The 22,596-nt window shown below is 36.3% G+C and overlaps 1 protein-coding gene across 3 annotated transcripts in view; it reads left to right on the top strand.

The window, feature by feature from the left end:
- LOC131032632 (187-kDa microtubule-associated protein AIR9) overlaps positions 1 to 22,596 on the top strand; it is an 86,163-nt gene that overhangs the window by 49,477 nt on the left and 14,090 nt on the right. For 2 of the 3 annotated variants that reach the window (XM_057963648.2, XM_057963649.2), the window contains 15 exons: positions 186 to 303; positions 1,836 to 1,963; positions 2,093 to 2,261; positions 2,398 to 2,516; positions 2,658 to 2,826; positions 3,901 to 3,985; positions 4,108 to 4,181; positions 19,648 to 19,767; positions 19,884 to 20,079; positions 20,203 to 20,363; positions 20,476 to 20,683; positions 20,812 to 20,885; positions 21,128 to 21,266; positions 21,346 to 21,524; positions 22,379 to 22,534. In XM_057963648.2, the coding sequence (XP_057819631.2) occupies positions 186 to 303; positions 1,836 to 1,963; positions 2,093 to 2,261; positions 2,398 to 2,516; positions 2,658 to 2,826; positions 3,901 to 3,985; positions 4,108 to 4,181; positions 19,648 to 19,767; positions 19,884 to 20,079; positions 20,203 to 20,363; positions 20,476 to 20,683; positions 20,812 to 20,885; positions 21,128 to 21,266; positions 21,346 to 21,524; positions 22,379 to 22,534 (2,095 nt within the window). The remainder of the gene's footprint in view (positions 1 to 185; positions 304 to 1,835; positions 1,964 to 2,092; positions 2,262 to 2,397; positions 2,517 to 2,657; positions 2,827 to 3,900; positions 3,986 to 4,107; positions 4,182 to 19,647; positions 19,768 to 19,883; positions 20,080 to 20,202; positions 20,364 to 20,475; positions 20,684 to 20,811; positions 20,886 to 21,127; positions 21,267 to 21,345; positions 21,525 to 22,378; positions 22,535 to 22,596) is intronic. The other variant, XM_057963650.2, reaches the window with a different exon arrangement.

The following is a 22,596-nucleotide window of genomic DNA, read 5'->3' as shown; positions in this document are numbered from 1 at the left end:
TGTCAATTTTCAAAACTGTAGTGTTGTCATTATGTTTAATTGTGAATTGGTTTCATGTTAAAATGGCTTTGGACAAACAAGCCAGTATCAAGATTTCTGATGTAAGAATGAAAATTAGAAGGCTCATACACATGGTTGCATGTCATAACTTGAAGTGATCTTATGCTTCATTTATTCAATTGTAGACATTTCGTATTCCACTTGCTGCTGTTGGGTACTATTTACTTGCAAAATACACTCCTGTGGCTCAAGATGGTGAATGTGGTGAACCAGCACTGTTTATCTCAGACAAGCGAGTGGAAAGTGAGAATCTAGCTCATGGCATTGTTATGTTTCAATTTCAATTTATTCATTTTTACAAATTTAGCTAGCAGGAAAGAAAAAAATTTGTGCACATTTATGTATCTTTTCTAGCATTTAGTTTCTCTTTTGAATGCTTCTTTTTACCTAAGTAGTTTGAAAAGATTCATTTGATGGTAGTACCATTAATCTTTACCATTGATGTATAAATTCCATCTAGTGCTCCTCCCTAAAGGAAAACTCATTAGTGTAAAAATTACAAAATTTAAGTTCATTGTCCATTATCTATAAATTTCTTCTATGTCTAAAGCTTCTTGTTGAGGAACAATATCATCTTCAATAGGAACCTCAAGTTCAATCATATGATGTGCATTTGATGAAGCCCACTTTGATGGCTCACCTTTTGCATCCTTGTTTGCTGCTGTATCTGTTGCCCATTTTGCTACTTCCCTCTCCAAATCAGCTATCTCATCAGTAGTAAACATGGGATTGACATTTGTAGAAATACAATTTGAATATGGATGGATGTCATTGAGTTCAAGCTCCACATGTGTTTCTTGTCCCTCCACCTTTGCATGAAACTGAAGGTTGTCCCATACAAATACAAAGTCCTTCATGGACTTTCTGCTGTGCTTCTTTGTGTGAATGGCCTTAGAAATACTCTAATGTGCTTTTAATCAGAAGCACTCTAGGGCTGGGACAAAATGTAGATGATGAGTTTTTGAATATTGAGTGTTGTACCAAAATCTTCCCACCACAAATTTACAAGGACAACAATTATAACATTTTAAGAATTTTAGTAAACTTAAATGTTAAGATAAATAGTAAACTAAAATTAAACGTATATGTTTTTTTACTTAGCTGCAAATCCCCTCTATGCCTTTATAAATATGCAGGTCATCATAAATGATGTCTCTATGGTTTTCATCGGGTACCATCATCACCATACATGGTTGACGCTATCCATAACCTCCTATCTACTCTGAATGAACTAGAGAAGGTATTTTTTGGGTACAAGTAGTAGGCGACAACATGAATATGCTAGCGAAATTGGCTATTCTACATCCAATCAATATATGCCAAATGGGTTCATATTTGTTTTTATTTGGCTCATATGAATGCTGGATTGTCTCCCTGGCCTTGTCCGTGGTCTCTCATAGACATTCCATAGAGTTTTTTTCCACATCCACTAAGACTGAGGCTTTTGACACCTAAAACAAGAAAACATATAAAATTGAAATAAAATTGTACTATAGCAGAAATTAGACATCCCAGATTCTGACTCATCTAATCAGAGTTTTAGAGACATCTGGCAATCTTCTGCAATATGTACCATCTTTTATAGAGGCTTACTCTACCATTGGGATTGTTCCACCTGCTTCAAGATTTTAATTTTACTTTTTTAATCATTTTCATATAGTCAAAGGAATTTATACTCTTGTATATAGTCTTATTATTAAAAGGACAATGCAAAATAATGTGATTTCATTTGTGATATAACTATTTATCTTCCTACTTTGTTGTCCAACATACAGCATTGCCACCAAGTTTGAACTTCCTTTCTATTACTGGTGACTTTTCTGAAGGGGAAGTTTTGACAGCCACTTATGGCTATATTGGAGGTCACGAAGGCAATAGTGATTACAATTGGTATTTGCATGAGGTAGTCAATACAATTTTCCTTTTATGAGTACTAGTGTTTTATGAAATGCATGTTAGAATAAACAAATAATGCCTTGAAATTGACCTCAATAACTTGGATTTCACTTTGCTGCTGTTTTTATGTAAGCAGAGTGAGAATGAACTAGGCACTTTAATACCTGAAGCAACAGGTCAGCTCCAGTATCAAATAACAAAAGATGCTGTCCATAAATTTATATCCTTCAAGTGTTTACCTATTCGGGATGATGATGTCATTGGAGAAGTACGGACTACCATGAGCCATGAGCGTGTCAAACCAGGTGTTATATTCCTCTTTACCGAGGAAATGTAGCAGATAAACATTTTTCTTGGCAGTATGTTCATTGAGGATTCACAGCTGGATCTGTAATCATTTGATTAATTCCTTTTTGACATGCATGATTTTAACTCCTGTAGGTTCTCCAAGGATACTTTCCTTGAAGATTGTAGGAGATTGCGTTGAGGGAGCTGAGTTACATCTTGACAAGAGATATTGGGGAGGAGAGGAAGGGGCTTCAAAATTACAATGGTTCCTGGTATTGTATATCTTTTCTTAAGTAAATTGATAAAATAATTTATTTGCATTTTAGCTCATGCCTGGAATTGTGTGTAGTTCTTTACCCTCAAATTTGAGAGACCTGTCATTCATGTCTCAAACGTGTTTTGATGCTTGGCAGACTAGCCCAGATGGAACGCAACATGAAATCAAGGGTGCTACTAGCACTTCATATACGGCTCGTAAAGAGGATATAGATGGTCTGATTTGTGTTTCATGTGAGCCTATGCGTATGGATGGGGCAAGAGGCCCTATTATGCTATCTCAATGTGTGGGACCTATCTTACCTGGTAAATTCTCATCTTTGTCTTCACTATAAAGTTCGAATGCTACTTTTTCAGTCATTTGCTTCCTAAATTAAGAAAGTACATTACCATTGCATAAACAAATTCTTCATGTCTGGGACGCACACACACAGACTCTCTCTCTCTCTCTCTCTCTCTCTCTCCACACACACACACACATATCTCACACACACAGAAACTCTCTCTCTCTCTCCCTCTCTCTCCCTCTCTCTCCCCGTTTCTTAAAAATTCTAAAGTACTTTGAAAGAGAAACTGCCTAGTATTTTGTGGTGGTATATATTTACTGAAATAAAGCATATCAAAATCAAAACACCCGTGTTTTTAGCTATCAGTCTGACTTTGATCTTTAATATATATGTCAGGATTTGCTAATAAACTCAACATAATTAATACTGAGTATGGGGACTATGATGTTAGTTGTTATATGTTTAGAATGGTAGCCTGCATTGTTTTAATCTTGTAGATTTTGTAGTATGTGTTTTACTTGTTTCCTTATATGGAATGTATAAGACAAAAGACATCATCACTGCTGTTGGTATGAATTGTTTGATTATGGGAAAGCCTTTTAATAAATGTTGGCAGTGGGATTTAATATATGTGCCTTAAGTTGTTTGTTATATAGACTTAACTTTTTATCGTGCTTAATGCTATTCATAATGCTTTACATTACAATATATTACAATGCACACTGGCACTATATTCCTCTTGGCAGCCCTTGGTTGATTATTATTACAACTTGAGAAACACCATAGAGGCATGCAAATTCTGAGTGTTATAAAGTAAATTTGTAAAATGAATCCACGTCATTTGATTTGATAACTCACACTTGGTTCTTTCTCTTAAAATTCCAAAATATGCTGGCTATTGATCTGTCAGCACTGTTGCAGATGTTAGAATGTGTGCTTTTTCCTAATGAAATTGAGATCTTGGTTACAAATTTCATGATGATATGTTGTTAGCTTGGTCTAGTTATAAATAAGTTAATATTTGACTTTAGCTTTGTTAAACTAAAGATATTTGTTATGTAAAATTCATCACCTAGAAATTGTTGTACTGCAGGCCCTCCTTGTTGCGAGTCACTTCAGTTGCATGGTCAACCTGTAGAAGGAGAATGCCTTAGCTTTTCAGTAGTTTATAAAGGAGGGTAAGAATCGTTTATCATAAAATCTGCTATGAATCTGTTTGCATGGTAATCACTCACATCCTAAATATAAATTGCATGGAATATATCAAAATTTGTAAATATGATACTGCTTTTTATTGCAGGGAGAAAGGTGATTGTATTCATGAGTGGGCTCGGCAGAATAGTAATGGAGACTTAAACAAACTAAGCAATGATGGTGAGCCACTTTTAGTAAGATTTGAATTTGCTTTAAAGAAACATTTAAAGGGTGCGACTACAATTAATATTGGTAATAATTATTAGTTAAAAGCTTTTACTAACATATAGGCTTGGCATTTTGAAAAGCACCAAGCCAAATTGAACTTTGGCCTACTTTATTTAAATATGAGCATATCATAGTATGTTAACACTTGCCAGATCAGTGTCTGTTCATCACACAAACTCGTAGATTGTTGCAGATGATAGAACTAATCCGAGTTATAAAAACTTATTGAACTGTAGATATAGATGATTAAAAAAATCAAAATAACATAATAGAGTTAGTCTGCAAAAGAGTAAAGAAAATGCTCAAAGAGGAAAATATCACTAGGAAAACATGACAACATGAAGTTATGGGATGCAAATAAAGGCTAGGAGATAGTATATATAGACTAAGTGAGATGGGGGAGGTGAAATACAACCAATAAGGAGAGTACACCAAATGTATCTAAGAATAGTAAATGTAGCTCCAATGGAAAATGCTGACACCTTACACTACTCACACTGATAATAGGAAAATAGATATCCACTAGGAAAATAAACCGTTTACTAAGACCTCCCCCTTAAGCTGTCCCTTTTTTGGATCACCTTATATTTTGCCCTAAGTTCACAAATCTAATAAAACGAGGAACATGATATAGTTAGAGATATAATTCTCACCCAAGGAGAATATAAGATAAATCAATGTTGGAAACCTGCAATCGTATTAGACAAATATCGAGGTTATAATCTATAGGATAATCCATTACTAGGGTTAAAACATATATTCATAAACATCTAACAAATCTAATCTACTATGTGGGGTTCAACCATAATGGGGTATGTGATGAGGAGACATGATAGGGTGCCCAAATTGATCCTCTACCCTAGGCTCAAGAGCTGATATACCATCCCTTGAAAGATCCCCAGCCAGGTTATACTGAATTTTTCTGATTCTTATGCTGCTGTATTGAGGTTTTAAGACTAATTTTCTGAGGATTTTTGCTTGGGTTTGTTATTAGTAGTTTGCATAGGGTTTAGTCATGAATAAATGCCAATAAACCATCACTTTGAAAGCAAAATGCAAGAATATAGTGGACTGTATTATTAATTTCAGAATTCTGATTTTTGAGACAGCAATACAATAACTTCCAAAATCAAGAAATCTATTTCACCAAATCACAATGAGCATACCAAGAGTCCAACACCTAGCCAGGAAAGGGGGTTTATTGAATAATCTTGAATAGAACACAATGGATGAGCGTCCAAGGATGTCCAATGACTCCAATGGAGTTTATTTGCATCAACTATAATTAACAAAAACAAATATTCTGAAACTGCTAAGATTTGTGCCTGACCTGCAGGCAAGATTATCGAATTTACTAAGTTTTCCTCAATGAATGATTGATTTGAACCCCATTTGCCATCTGTAGCCTGAAGAATTCATCAAATCTTTGCTGAAAAGTGATGACAATGAAGAACACTCCAATTTCAAACCTTCTACTGAGATGTACAACCCAATTTGTGCACCCTGAGGCCTGCAAGTGTTACGGCCAGCAAGGAGAAGGTACGACTAGCCCAAGGAATGGAATGGCAGCCTTCGGGGGGTTTCCAAACCCTCTTCAATCTGCAAGGTAAAGTCTGAATCTGCTGGTATAGGTCTGAATCCGCTGATAGAACTCTCAATTGAAGCACAAATAGGATAGGAATTCTGAAAGAATTTTCCATAATTATGAACTGGTTTTGCATCCAATTTACTGATCCCCAAGGAGTTTCCGTTCCCTGAAGGCTAGTCTGCTGTTGAAAACCCTTTGCAGAGCTCAATTCCAAAATAGCTGATGTAAAAATGATTGAATGAATGCCCAAAGAAACCCCAACAAGTCACTTTAATAGCCTCTAACCCTAAACGTAACCTTTAGGGTTTCCATGCTTTATTTTAAAACACTATATAATGTTTTATTAAAATACATGGCCTTCCTCAATGCTGATCGTACCTTTTCCCTAGGCTCCCTTTTATTATTTTAAGTTGCTTTAAAATAATTTATGTTACGTCTCCTAGCCAACGTGGGCCAAGGTGGTCCCCTTTATTATAATATTAAAAATACTTTATTAAGAAAGCACTTTAGTCAATTAAGTGTAATTATTAAAGTTATTCTATGTTACCCTGAGTTTTCAGGACAGGGACGGCAGGGAACAGGGGTACGTGTTTCTGGGACGGTGATTTTTTTTGCCAGTTTTGGGGATGGCTAGGGGACGGTAAAGGGGACGACTATATAAAAATAGGGAAAATTAAAATATATAGGGAAATTTAAAATATTCATATGAAAACATGGATAAAACATGCACATATACTTTATAGAACCTTAACATATAAGAACTAGCAGAGTTCTTATGGTAAATTTGTGTTAAATTGAGAGTCAAAGTCGAATTTCTTATAGAATTCATTGTCAAAATTCACTGTCTATATGCAGAAATTATGGGGACATTCCCTAGGAGTCCCTTGTCCCTGGGATGTCCTCAGGACGAGGACGCTTGAAAATAAAACCGGGGACGCGTCCCTGGGTAACATAGAAGTTATTACTTTAATAATCCAAATTTATCCTCAAATTCACCACATGAACTCCCAAACTGAAAACTGAATGATGATTGGATGTGGCAGTGCAACTGGCCGTCTCCTCCTAAAAAGTAGGGATGCTTCTAAAAATTAGGAGACTATCTCGAATTGATGATAAACACTCCTAAGCTCCTGTGCTATGCTCCTCGGCCTTTTGGTGGTCAAACAACCAACTAGTAGTCTCCTAAAAAATAAGGACCCTCCTAAAAAATAGGAAATTGCCTTAGAACACCCAAAATGTCTCCAATACTCCTTCAGAAGGTCACCAAACACCCAAATGGGCTCCCTATCCACCACATTAGCCCACGGGAACCCTAATTATAGGCTAACCCATGCTGACGATTGGATTGTCTAAGGAAGGGACATTAGATCCCTCTTGCCATTATGTGGCCTTTTGCCACCTCATACAAGGTGGTGTACCTAGTGAGGCATCCATAGCCATTCTCCCTCATCATGCCATCCTGCTTCACCCTTGTATGATTGAGACTCCCTTGAGTTCATCCCAACAATCGATTAGTGTAGAGGTTGAAGAGGAAGCTGCAATGGGGTGCCCCAAAGCGATCATTTATCCTAGGCCCAAGAGCAGATATCCTATCCCTCTTGGCCTCATGTGGCCTTTCACCATCTCATATGAGGTGGTGTGCCTAGTGAGGAGTCTACAGCTGTTCCCCCTCCTTTCATTCCCTCCTTTCATTCCCTAATTCTCCTTCCCATGATCGTGGTTCCTTAATCCAATAGTCAACCAAGGTAGAGGTTTCGGGGAAATTACATTAGGGTGTCCTGAACGTCCTTCCCTTCTAAGCCCAAGGGTGGGGCACTCCTTGCACCCCCTTGGCCTCATTGGACTATCATGGTGGTGTACTTAGAAGAGGACCTGATAATTGTTTCCCCTCCTCATATTCCCTCACTATCCCTATGATGGTTGTTTGCAGCATTTAAATAAATATAAGGGATTATATAATAATATAATATCAATAGATTGCATACATTGATTCATACATGAGTAATTATGCATAGAATCAAATCATGCTGCATACAAGTGATCAAGAATGCTATTGACTGCAATTAATAGTAATTACTGATTTTATCTAAGTGCCTGATCAGTGGTGTCTTATGAACTGATCTGCTCTTGATGCTTATTGAGGTGCTTTCCTTGATGCCTTCCTCCATCGTGGGTTTCCCTATTTTATGTCTTATGTCCCTTTGAGGAGAGACGATCCTTTGGAAGTGCCTGTCCCTTTAGAACAGACACAACCCTCCTTAACTGTGCCTTTTCAGGTCCAATACTTAATGACACCTCTTCACCACCAATTTGCCCTATCCACTTCTTAATCACTGCTGAAGGATCTTTGAATAGCTTAATCACTGACTTTATTAACTGCTGCTATACTTCAAATTTCTGATTTTCTTTGTTTATCTAGTCTGCCTCCCTTCTGATATTTCTGCTTTTTGAATAGGCTGATATATTTTATTTTCTGCCTGCCCCCAACTCCCATCTTATCTTCCTTTTATACCCCTTCATTCTTCTTCAAGAGGGGTGACTATTCAAAGGGAGGCAACTCTTAAAGGGTCGGTTTCTCATTGATAACTTTGATTTAATTTAATTTCCCACAAAGGAGGTCGGCCCAAATTATATAGTGGTCGCCATTTATTATTTAAACCTTTGCATTTGTAATAAAATGTTATTATTCCAATCTGGGTCGGCTGCCTAGGGTTTGGCATATTTTATTCTCATTAATAACTTTGATTTAATTTATTATTTAAACCTTTGCATTTGTAATAAAATGTTATTATTCCAATCTGGGTCGGCTGCCTAGGGTTTGACATATTTTATTCTCATTAATAACTTTGATTTAATTTAATTTCCCACAAAGGAGGTCGGCCCAAATTATATAGTGGTCGCCATTTATTATTTAAACCTTTGCATTTGTAATAAAATGTTATTATTCCAATCTGGGTCGGCTGCCTAGGGTTTGACATATTTTATTTACAACTCATTTTTGGGTTGGCCCTTTTATTCAATCGCCTAGGATTGGCTATTTAAAACTGTGATATGTCCTTATCAAACCCACAATTTCAGGCTGGGCATGACAGGAGGTGGGTGAAAAAATGGTTTTTGACAAATGAAGCCAGATGAGGCATACTTGTACATAAAAATCCCCCCCAAAGAGAAGAAGCCCCTCTAAGAAAATAGAGAATAGCTTTGATTCCCTTCCCCCTAAATAGAGAGAGAAAAGACCTTGAGAGTAAGGAAAGACTAGGTATGCCCCTAGAAGATGAAGCCTCCCACACCCCCAACAAAGTTCACAAATAAGAATACTTGCTTTATGTGAAGGGTTTGGTAAAATGCTGGAAACTTGCTTGGATGTTGGGAAATAGTAGAGATCGATGACTTGTCCATGAATGAGCTCCTAAATGTAGTGTATTTGGACCTCAATATACTTGGTCCTCAGATTATGGATTGGGTTCCATGAGATTTGAATAGCTCCTTGATTGTCTCAAAATATGATTGATGGTTGCTTGAATTGAATACTAGATTTAGTGAGAAGAATAAAAAACCAAATAGCCTCAGTAGTGGTGTTCACAACACCCCAATACTCGGCCTCAGTAGAAGATAGACCAATAACAAATTGCATCTTGCTCACCAACAAACAAGACTTGAACCAAGTGAGAAGCTATAGACTTGTGATCCAAAGAATCACCTGCTCAATTTGAATATGTGTAGCCCACCAAGTTGATATCAATGCTCATTGTGTAGTGAATCCCAAAATTGTGAGTATCTTGAATGTAGTAGGGAATTTGCTTGGCTGCTTTGTAGTGCAACTCATGGGGTGCCTGCATGAATCAAGAGACCATGCCCACAACATTTGAAATGCCAAGTCTTTTGTGAGTTAGGTAGGTGAGATTCTCAACAGGTTGTTGGTACAAAGTGCCATCAATGATGGGTGAAGAACTCTAAGCCTCAAGTTTGACTGTAGAAAGAAATGGAGTTGGAGTAGGCTTGGTTTCACACATGTGAAACCTTAAGAGCAATTCTAGAGCACATATGGATTGTTATCCTGGAAGTAGGCAAATATATCTCAACCTTGAGAAAATAGTGCAACAAGCCAGATTCGGTCATCAAAAACTTGTCATGGAGGGCAGTTTTCATTGCAGCGATCGTGGATGAGGAACTCCCTATGATCACTAGGCTATCAACATAAAGAGCCAGAAGGAGCGAATCATCTTGATGCAAAATGTAGATGTTTGGATCCAAATGGCACTGAGAGAACCCAAGTGTGAGAAAGAAAGAATCCATCTTGCCATACCAAGCTCAAGGGGCCTGTTTTAAGCCATAGATATATTTTCTGATACTACAAATCAAAGAAGAGTCTTGGATAAAACCTTGTGGCTGCTCTGTGTATATCTCCTCCTCATGGTCTTCGTAAATAAAACCAATTTTCACATCTGGTGAACCTCCCATTGATGTATTGTAGCAAATTGAGCGTGATTTGGATGGAGTTCATCTTGGCTATAGGTGCGAAGGAGGATTAGGAATGAAGTGAGAAAAGCAAAGAAGCAATGGTCTGCAAATTGTCGCGATTATACCTGATTAATTGCAGATCATGAAGAGAGGTGAGTTTTTCCCCCAAATAATTGTGATTTGGGAAAAAATTGTTGATCAGATTGTCAACAATTTTTTGCATTTAAGTCGCACAATAATTGCAGAAAAACAGGAAGAAGTGCAAAAAAATCGCTGCAAAAACATGCCAAAAAGAGGACCCATGAAATCCTTGTCAACAATTTTTTTGCATTTAAATCACATAATAATCGCAGAAAAACAGGAAGAAGTGCAAAAAAATCTCTGCAAAAACCTGCCAAAAAGAGGACCTGTGACATCCTAAAAAAATCTACAAAATTGTTGTAAATCTGGCTGCGTGATGGGAGGAGAAAAACCACGACGGGAAGTTAAATATTCCCGTGACATAGATGCAGTGATAGGTCAAATAACTATTGCTTCTTTGGTTGCCACTTATATATAACCCTGACATGCACTTCTTGAGGCAAAAGGTGATACTCGATTTCAAGTTCCTCAAATATTTCCTTCATTCTCAGTAGTAAATCAATTATATTTCTAAGGCAATGGCTCACTTGCATACTATTAATGTTTTCAATCTCCATAATAGAGAAGCTATAATCTGATTGCCAATGATGAGGCTTGCTTTCAATATAGCTGCATGAACAAACACAAAACTTAAATATTGAAAAAAGCAATGGGAATATTCATCTCCTGAATAAATAAGCTGAGTTAACTTTAGTGGCCTTGAGGGAAAAATGGATCAAAGGTCCCATGAGAGTTTATTTATTATTTCTATCAGTGCTTAATTTTAAGTATAATGTGTAATTGTGCCAAATATTATTACCATTGCTAAAGAAAACAAATAATCACAAATAATTTGACTTGCATATTCTCTCCTTAAGTGCAGCAATTCTTTCCACAGTAGTAGCAGATCCACAAAAAAATCAATGCTCTCTCCCATATCTGGAGTAATAGTCACTAATTGGTTTTGTAGATAATATGGAGTTGGGATAGACAAACATCTGTAGATTCTGTACCATTCAAAAACCAAATCAGTTGTATGGTGTAGAATTGAAAACTTATGCTGATTAGCTGAGAGCTTGAGACAATATGTTTAAGTGAAATAAGATGACTTAAAAAAATAAAAATGATGTTTTAATCTACATCTTCATATCCAAGCCCTCTTTATAGAGGTAAGCCAAGTATAAATTATTGCTGTAACTAGCTCCCTTAGTCCAGGTCATTTATCAGATTACATTTTTGGACTTTTTTTGGGATACCCTTCACCTGACAGATGGTTGAGAGTAGTATAGCACATGGGTTGTACTCTTTATGTCATGGGTGAAATATTTTCTTCTTTTCTACTTTTTCTTTTATAGTTCACTGGGGAATCTTGAGCACTCTTGCCTACTTTAGTTTAATGTATTTTTATTTCCCGTTCATCCATTTTAGTCTGTCATTCCAAGATTCTAGAAGTTCTAAAAGTGTACGTCTTACAAATAATTATTGATATTTAGTTGTTCATATTATTTTCAATTAAAATATGTTCAGAGATAATGTTGATACTCAAGATGAAGGCACCAAATCTGATATATTAGCTTCCATTACTTGTTCAACAAGAGGTTCTCTGTATAGCTGCTAAAAATGCCAACTGTTATATTATAATGTCCCCTTTTGGGATATACCTGATTTTTGCCAAAAATTAACAATTCCAACAATACAACTTATTTACAAAGAGTATTCTATAAATAAATTACATAATTGCAATTAATTAACATCAAGTAAATAATCCTTTATTGAAAATATAATATCCAAAATGCATTTGGATCCATTTCATTGCTTATATCCAACAGCCAATCATATTAGGAATTCGATGGGAAAGCATGATCGGGTGCCGGGAGACTGTCCTCCTCAATCAAGCCCAAGGGAACGGAACGAGCCTCCGAGTCATTCGGACCCTTGGCCCACAAGCATCGCACATCCAGCGTGGGGTTGGTGTAGTTGATGAGGGAACTGGTACTGCTGCATCTCCCTATCACACGTCTCACATTGATTCCAGATATGATTGCTTGTTGGAAAGCAGATAAATAATTACTAGTTCTTGATGAATTGGCAATTTAATTTAATAAATAAAATAAAGCTTCTTAACAAATTCATAAACAAATAAATAATAAATATTAAATCTCACCACATTGCATACCAACCACTTTTCAAAATATTGTAGATAGTTGGTCTTTTTCCGAACTAAACTCAGAATCAGAATTCTTATTCCATTTCCATTTCCATTTGATGTCCATTTCAAACAGTGTTCCACGGGGACGCGTCCCCCCCCCTTTTGGCCGTGCCTTGGAAATGGGGACGTCTTCAGGATGAGGGGACGGGGACGTGACGTCCCCCGCCACCGCCACCCAAGCGCTGCCGGAGATGGGGAGACGTCTCCCATCGCCCCCACGTATATGCAATGTTTAAAAATTAAAATTAAATTTTTTTAAAAAGTGACTTTTTTGGGGGTAAGGGGCAACCCTAATTGGCGATGCCCCTTGGCCCCCAAACCCCCGTTGAAAAATATAAGGGAAAACTGCGCCGATAGAAGTAGGGAAAATTTAACCTCTGAGTCTAATTAGGCTCTATATAACAACACAATTAGCATTGAAGAAATCTTGGTATTTAGATTTAGTATTTCAAATTTCCTATAGTCTCATTTGAAATGTAATTCTTATACTGTAATACTGTCATACATCTTTTCAAAACTATTTTTTCAAGTACTATATGTATATGTATAACTTTATCAGAACCACCACCCCGCCAACCCCTACCGCCATCCCCCCGCCGTCCCCAAACTTAGGCTCTTGGTCCCCCCGTCCTAGAAACGCGTCCCTGCGTCCCCTCGTCCCCAACGCCCATGGAACACTGAATTTTCAAATGAATTCTTCTTTCTTTTTACATTTTCCGGTATGAGGGAGAAGGCATGCCTCTTCAATATTTCTGCCCTTTAAAAGAGTCTCAACTCTTCCTCTTAATCGTTGGCTTGAAACTTAATTATATTTTAATTTTCTCTTATCCTAGTAAATCGCTGCCTTGAAGTATTTTGTATTTATTTTAATGATATTCCTTTTTGGTATCACTGGCTATCAGTTTCCTTAGATTGATATTAACTGACTCTCTTATTTATACGGCTGTTATCTTTAAGCCAGCTGTCTGGAATATAGTTTAAAGGCTGCGATTTGATTTAATTAATAAGGCTGTGACTTCTTATTTTGGCGGCATGACATATATTCCTTGAAAATAATCCTCTTGTTTGTGAATGTTATTTTCTACATTCATGGGTTAAAATCTCTATTTTATATCTCTATGCTATGGAAATGCCCTTAAGTTTAAAAAAATAGTAGTTTTTCTCTATTTTTCTACAATATTTTACATTTGTTGATGATGTTATAGCTAAGGTCGGATCCTTCAAAGGGCCAACTCATAAATATGCAAGTAGTCATTCGACTTTGCATATTTAATATATGCCTCTCTTGTCCATGTTGGATCTACCCTATGAGAGTAGCCATTGTGGTTGACATCTCGATGAGGTGATATGTCTTGTGCAGCTGGAAGTATCCTCCCTAGCTGAGAGGGAGTGTTGAAGATTGGCAGCGTCGGTCATCACTTCCAGCTCGAGGAAGACAAATATGTAAGTGGCCTAATCGGCTTAGAGGGAGTGTTGATGCTATTGTCGGATTCATTCAGGCCGTCATAGACAACATAAAGGTTGTGATAATATAATTATTGTGATATAATAATTATATTGATAATATAGTAATTAAATTGATAATATAATTATTATATTATTATTGTGATTATATTGTGATAATATTATTATGAGATAATATAAACATATTATTATGTGATAATATAATTATATTGTTATTATATCGTATAATTATTATATTATATGATAATATAAAAATTATTATATTATATTAATACTATATATAATATATATAATATTATATTTGGTGCCACTTGGAAGAGTGGTGTCCCTTGGTGAAGGGGCACTGCAAAAGGTATAAAGGAAGATTAATCTTCTCTCTTGAAGAGATAGAGAAATAACACACAATCTGCTATATTGAGAATAAGCAGTGCTCAGGGGAGACAATCGTGTATTGTCTATGGCTGGGAGGGCAAATCAGTGCCCGTGGTTAATCGAGCACCATAAATTCAACTTTTTTTTTTTTAAATCCGATTTTTTTCCAATTTTTTTTTTCTCTTTGTTTGTCAATTTTTTCCGCAAACAATTTTTGCTTCTATGGAGAAAATTTATAGATATGGGAGCGATGATCTTATCTCCTCATTGCAATTGTAGAATTGGTGTGCATCTTATTAATAACCACAAAGGCAAGAGTGAACTTAACCCACATGCTTGAATTTGTGTGAGTGTTTTGATAAACTAATAGGAGATTAGTTGACAATGGGGGTATACAATGTACATCTTAAATTGTGCCATCCCCTACACACCTCGACTAGAGTGTTGTTCTCCATTAAAATAATTGACATGGAACAAGGCTCCAAATGTGTGAACTCATCTTGAGATGAAGTCATGTGGTGCGAAGCATTCGAATTGAGAACCCAAGTGGATGGTGTAGAAGCAATTGCTACGAGGGCCTTGTCCTTTTCTTTTTCCTTGCTGTTACCTTTTGCCTTGTTAGACCCCTCATGTGAACTTTGCTTGATTGACTTAGGAACATTGATCTTATTCTTGTCTAGAATGTGTGTCAAGTGATCTATTTATTTCTTCAACCATTTATATTCATCATGACCAAGCCTTTTACAATAGGCACATTGACCTTCTCTTTCTTATGTTTGTCGCCTTTTGAAGAAAGTTCTCATTGGTTGTTTTGAGGCACCTGGTTTCTGATTATTTTTCTCCATGCCATTTTTTGTTTCTTGTCCTTATTACCCATAACCTTTTACTCTTTTTTCTGTTTTTCATCCTTATTTCTTGCTCCCCTATGTTCTTTTGTGCTTTTGAGACTATTGATGAGAGAGATGGCAAAGTCATCCAAATATGGCACGGTAAATTGGGTAAGAGCACTCTTAGTGGCATAAAAGGTAGAAACAAAAATTGAATAGTCAAAACCAAGCTAGGAGAGAATACTAAAGATCAATTGTTCATCTCGCTTGCCAATTCCACATTTCAATTTAGTTTTGATGATTTCAATTTTGAGAAAAAATCTTGAATGGTGTCAAAATTGCTTGAGATTTAAATAATGTGCTTGTTTTCCTAGTGATGCAGAATCTTGAATCCCAAACAAGCTTTCCAATTAGTCTAGATATCCTTTGTAGAATTCAGAGATTCAATATGAAAGAGGAGATTGGAAGATATAGACAAGCATAATGTTCCATAGGCTTCATCACCTTTGTTAAACCACTTAGGTTTTCCTACAAGCAAAGTAGGTTCAAGTTTCTAAATTCATTGTTATTGTATGCAAACCAACCTTTTTGAAGTGGATTATCATTTTTGATTTTCACTCAAAATAGTTGTATGGTGTGAGTAGAGGAATTGAACTTTGATCCATGATGTATAGAACTAGAAATGTAAAAAGAGGTGCACGAAAAAGAAGACAACACAAGTACATGCCCTATTACTAAATATTGAAATAACCCCCACAACAAGTACAAGCGGGGCACTTTATTATTAGTTCAATTTACAATGTAGATATTAGATTTTTAGGCTCTTACAAGGCCCAAAAATGACGAAAATACTAAAATTATAGTTTTAGTACAGTGAGATCAATTTGAGAGTGTCAATCTAGAGTATTGTAATGTCCCCTTTTTAGCAGTCATGCGTTGATCCGTCGTTAGCTCATCTTGCCATGGTCCCGAGGGCTAACCGGGACTTTATAGGGATCAGTGTAGGTTTTGGCTTAGGCGATTTCAGTTTTAGGCCAATCGAAGGTGTTTTGACAGGGTTTCTAGATACTTACTATTTATAGTAAGTTGTGGCTTAGTGACTGGGAATATTTGAAGCATTTTTGGATGTTAGTATTTTGGTGCATTTAATTCTTCATTAGGATTGCTAATTTAATGAGCCATTAATTAACTGGGCAATTAAATTAAAAGTTCCTAAAGTTAAATTTAAATATTTAACTTTAGTGATTAATTAATGCTGGGACTAATGTTTAAAGGGAAAAGATTAAAAGTTCCCTTTCATTTTAGAGACATAAGGGATATTTATATTTAATTACACAATTCTTTTATCCCACATTTATGGTGCAGTGGTAATTGTGCCCAAATGGAGTTATAAATAAGAGCATTAAATGTTGGTTGTATATCTTAGAAATTGTGTTATCTTGGAATTGGTGATTTTTGGAGAAATTTAAGAGTCTTCCTGGCATTTGGGGATGAAATCCTTCAAGTGTGACATTTCTTATGCCTGTGCAAGACCAGGTCTGGGAAATATTTTAAAATCAAATTGGCACTGTATGAGACAATGGGCAAAGATGTTTAAGTTTGATTGTGAAGACTCAACTGGGTAGGATTCACAACACTTAGTTAGGTATTTATACGGTTCCCAGCACTAAAGAATGTTGTTGCAGTTCGATTAGTGATTAGAAGGAAAGTTTGATTAAAATCTTAGAAAGACATAGCTATTTCAGACACGACATGGCTGCCACAAAGAAAAACACAGTCCTAAGTTTGTATTAAGCAACTATTATTCATAGCACTGAAGTTGGGAAACCCAATCAACACGTTTGGACAGTAAGGACTCCTCTTCACACTCATTGTAGTCGCAACTTGATTGGCCTGTAGAAGGCGTGAGTCTGAACCTAGAGCTAGCGACAAAAAATCTCAGAGATTGTAGGTCGCAGTCATTGTTCGAGCCATAAGGACCGCTGGGTCTATTCTGAGTTGGGCGTCAATGTTGTATATAGAGCTCATTCATTATTGCTGGGCGTGAATAGTATGTTGGGTGTTAAATCAATAGCAGTTGCAGTAACTTAACAGGTCGTAGATGAAGAATAGAGGAGGTGGGATTGCTGAAAGGAGTTCATGGCTTTGGCAGTCAAAGGAGGTGTCCCCAACAAACAACAACACGTTATAACAGGTTCTTGTGTTGTCTTGTGCTTGATCATTGTTACATGTAGGAAGCTGTGTTGTTCAGAATAAGACTGAAAAGTAACCTTGTGTTGAACTGTAACATTTGGTGATTTGAAGCATGATAATTCAGGCTAGTGGTTGTAATTGCCTAGAATTTGATTGTATGAACCTTTGATTTCTCTAAATATTGGTATGAAAATGGATGCCTGCAAACTGTAATGACACCAAACGCACCAGGTTAAACTTAACAGCAGTAATATGTTAGCCTGAAACAAAAACCCTCCATAGCAAGCAGGGTAGCCTATTACAAGTACATAGGGAAATATGCACTCCAAAAAAAGCAAGACTGAAAAAGAGTCCATATGCACAAGTAATGGTCCTTAGAAGGTCTCAAAGCATGAACTATGCAAAAAGTTTTGAAAAAATCTTCAATATTTGAAAAAGTAAAGCATCAAATACCACTATGATGAGCACAAGATTTTACCCCAAATTAAAAAATGTTCCTCTAGAAAGGACTTCCATATGATTGGGTACGAGTCGCTTGAAATTGGATTGTCAAAATAAAAAACTGAATTGAAGAGGGAGTACAGTTGGGGGCAAGAAATGCTAACATTAGTATGATGTCATCAGTTGAAAAATATTAAGATTCACTTGATTATTCCATATTCCACTAAGATTCCAAAATTGCCCTTGGATAGTCAAAAAACCACTTTTGTAGCTAAAAGTTACTCAATTGAAAGACAAAATTGCTCTCTGGGTGCCATTTAACCACCTTTGAAATCTGCAATTTTAGAGAGTAAATATTTGTAGAATATTCTTTGATTGGTAGCCTAGGTGGAGGTGGTTGTCGTCGGTGGTACAACATGATTTTGCTGCCTACAAGTGGTGGTAAGAAAGCTGCTTCTGCTACAGTGCCTTGAGCAGTGGCATCGAGTGTTTTCTAAAAAATACGTTTTTGCAAATTGCAACTGTACAGTTTGGCCTGTAAATTCCCCAAAAATGAGCGGCATGTCTAATGCACTATTCAAGCCCCCATTTGCAAATTGGCTTTCTGATCTTTGAGATTGATAAAATGAAAGTCAATCTTGACTTTTGCAAGCCTTTTGAATGCTATTGAGTAGTTGAAAATGTTCCTAGGGTTACCAAAAAGTTGCAATCACCTAGCTATAAAAAAACACAAGTGCAAATTTAAAGATTTTTTTCCTCAAACTTTTCTAATTCTCCAGAACATCTGAAGATGCAAGAGAAGAGCATACCAGGTTTTTCAAGAAACCTGCAAGTAAGTTGATTAGCTCCCTTGAATCTCTAAAATATAGAAATTAAAGATCTATGTTAGAATTTGCAAAACAGACGATAACCCAATATCTATTGCAAGAAATATAAACTTATTAAATTGTAAATATAGATGATTAAAGAAATCAAAATAGCATTACGGAGTTAGTCTCCAGCAAAATAATGCAAATACTCAAGAAACAAAATAGCAGTAGGAAAGCATAACAACATGAAGCCACAAAATGCAAATACAAGCTCAGAGAGTGAGTATATATAGACTAACTGGGAGGATGGAGGTGGCAAATACAACCAATATGGAGAGTATAACAAAAGTTTCCAAGAATAATAAATGTAACTCCCATGGAAGATATCAACAGCTCATGCCACTCACACTAATACTAATTTTATTAAATTAAGCAAGCTTAATCAAAAACTGTAGGAAAAACCTAGATAATATGAAAATAAATCTCCACTAGGAAAATAAAAATCTACACTAACATAGATTTCTTTCTTATATAGAAACCATTGTTCTCTTAGTTTCCTATGCTAGAACAAATTTTAACAGAGTTCGTACCATAGTTTCTTGCTGTGACAAAAATGCTATTTTATCATAAATAGCTTGCTACTGTGCGGTGGGCTGTGATATTTTAGATTTTAATGAGAAGCTCATGTCCTTCGATTTATTCCGTTCTGTATTCCATTCCATATGCTGCATACCAAGTTTGGTCTATGTATTTTTCTTTGAGAAATCATGCTGTTGCAAAGAACCTGCCATTAATTATTAATGGTCTTGTCAGTGGGCTCAGATTATTGTTTTTTCATGAGAAGCTTCTTTCATTTGTTCTCAACATTGCTCTTGGCCTAGGTGTATTTCTTGCTCATTGACTAGTGACATTATGTGTAAAAACTATTATGCAGAGGTTCTGGAGTTGTCATGTGAAGATGTTGGCAGTCGCATTGAGCTTATTTTTACACCTGTGCGAAAAGATGGCTCTATAGGAACATCTCAAAGGGTTGTATCTGATGTCATTTTGGATGGTATGTGATGCTCATTACTCTACAAACTCTTTTTTAAACTGGAATGAATTTGCACTTTGGCATGAAGAAGAACTATGTAAGCTTTATTGTTTATTCTATAATTTTGGCATTGCCAGCGGAGCCAGTGGGCCATGGCCTCACAATTCCAGATTGTTGTGAAGACAAAGAGGTGGTCCCCCAAAAATCATATTATGGTGGTAGGGAAGGTGGTGGACAATATACGTGGTATCGGATTTTGCAGGAACTGGATGAGAAGGAGCTACTGGATGCATATGATGCATCTGAGAATTTTAATGTTCTTGCAACCTCCAGGTGTGTAATTCATTCTTTAATGCTCTTTATTGGTTATGGTGGAAGAATTACGTTCTCTTTAATTGGTGATTTGACTGGTCATAATTTTCTAATGACATGCCAGTTCTTTTGCTGGTTATGAAGTTCATCTGATATAGCAGTAAAGATGATTTCCCATGATAGGACATATACTCCAAAGCTGGAAGATGTGGGCGCTTATCTGGCAGTGCGTTGGGTACCTTCTAGAAAGGATGGTAGACTTGGAAGAGCTTTGGTTGCAAGAAGCAGGCTGCCAGTTACACCAGGTTGAGCTGACTTTTAGTAATTATGAGTTTATTTTTTGTCTCTGAAATTGCAAACTTTTGATTTGATCTTAGAACTGAAGACACAGATGTATTTGATTTCCTTCTGTGGCAGCTCCTCCATCCGTACGCAATGTTTGCATCAAGGAATCATCATCTGGTGTGTATGTTGGAGAAGGGGAATATTATGGAGGATTGGAGGGAAGCAGTGAGTTCAGTTGGTATAGAGAAACTGAAGATGGAACCATGTCTGAAATTCGAGGAGCAACCTCTAAATGCTATAAAGCTACAGATGATGACTATACATGCCGTTTATTGTTTGGGTAAAGTTTTCTGCTATTCGATTTTATTTGTTCCGTCCAAATAACATTGGAACTGATAGATGTTAGTGTTTTAACAATGACTTCTGTACAATAGTAAACATTATAACAGTGAATACCAATATTTGCAGCTATACACCTGTCCGCTCAGATGGTGTTGTAGGTGAACTTTGTCTTTCAGAACCTGGCAATATCATCCTTCCAGGTATGCTGCGTATGGAATCTTCCTGCATGTGTGCTGTATTTTTTTATTGTATTCCCCAAAACTTGGTATAATGATGGAGAAGAAGCAAGTAGCTAACGACTACTTGAGGCCTTTTTTTCTTTCCATTCCTGAATGTCTGAATTCACATATTGTTTTAATGGTGCATGCAATCAATAAAACTCCTTCCCATGGTTGCATTCCAAAAATTTGAAGATGTCTAATTGTATTATGTTATCTTTCAGAGATACCGAAAGTACAGAAGCTTGTTCTTACAGGGAAGGCGGTAGAGGGAGAGATATTGACAGCTGTTGAAGTCATCCCAAAAGGCGAGTCACAGCAACGCATTTGGGAGAAGTACAAGAAAGAAGTTAAATACCAATGGTATGTCCAATATTTTTTCTTTCACTAGTTCCTACCTACAAGAAGAGAGATTGATATATGCTATTTTTCCAATAATCAGGTCACGTTCTGAATCTGGAGACACTCAGACATTTGAACCTTTGCATTCACAACGCTCATGCTCATATAAAGTTCGTCTAGAGGATGTTGGGTGTTGGTTGCAATGTGATTGTGTTGTATCAGATATATTTGGCAGGTTTTCTGAGCATGTCTCAGCCCTCAGTGGCCCTGTTTCAGCAGGTAAATTGTTTAATATCTGCGCAAGTGTGCATTTATTCTTGCAGTTTGGTTCATTAGGTATATTTACAACCACAATGTTTTTACTTTTATTTCTTGTGATGGATCTAGAATGTTGTTTCTTACATACAAATTATACTCTGGACCTATAGTTGTTAGGAGTCAGGGCTTAATTGTATTCTTTCTAGACCCAAATAATGCAGGTAGAATTCTTGTGGTTGAAATCCATGTATCTTTGCCATAACTGCCTCACAATATCACAACGTTATGAACTGTTTGCTTTGGGCTTAAATTTGCACAAGGACAAATATAGAGTACAAAAGAAAAGCAACCCAAACATTTCTTAAAAAAAATACATTTTAATTAAGAAAATCCCATATATTGATATTGTTTAGTTAGAGTTTCTTTTTGATATTGTTTTGTAGGAAAGCTTGCAGATTATGAAAAAATGTTCAGATTCCAAAACTTCTGATTCTTGATCGTTCACTCGGATTATATTTAATTCAGCAATAAATCTAATGCAAAAATTTATCAATAACAAATGTTGAAAACTCTTAACCCACTTTTCTTTCAGTGTTGGCTTGATTATTTTTATATTTTCTTTTGCTGTGTCATCTTTTTGTTATAAAGGGTGGATGTAACTGTAAGCATCAGGATTAAAACTGAAACCTGAGTTGAAACATAAGCTTCAATATTTCAGGCCGATGGTACAACTCTGGGCTTGTCTATTTAGAATGTGACTCTTATTAATGTCTGATAACTTTTGTTTTTAATTTTGGGAAAAGGTTGATAGTGATACCAATGATACCAATGATTGCTTGTATCTGAATAGCACTTAACCAAATGCAATTTTACAGGCACACCGAGAGTGGATAAGCTGGAGATTGAAGGTAGAGGATATCATACAAATTTATATGCTGTTCGAGGCATTTATAGTGGAGGAAAGGAGGGTAAAAGTAAAATTCAGTGGTTGAGATCCATGGTTGGAAGTCCGGATCTTATTTCTATCCCTGGTAAGGGATCTCACATTGAATGCAGCAAATTAGAAAGATTGACTTTTGTAGATTAATTCCAT

The sequence above is a fragment of the Cryptomeria japonica genome, chromosome 11 (assembly GCF_030272615.1).
Source record: "Cryptomeria japonica chromosome 11, Sugi_1.0, whole genome shotgun sequence".
Lineage (NCBI taxonomy): Eukaryota > Viridiplantae > Streptophyta > Pinopsida > Cupressales > Cupressaceae > Cryptomeria > Cryptomeria japonica.
This window is presented reverse-complemented; position numbering and strand designations above follow the sequence as displayed.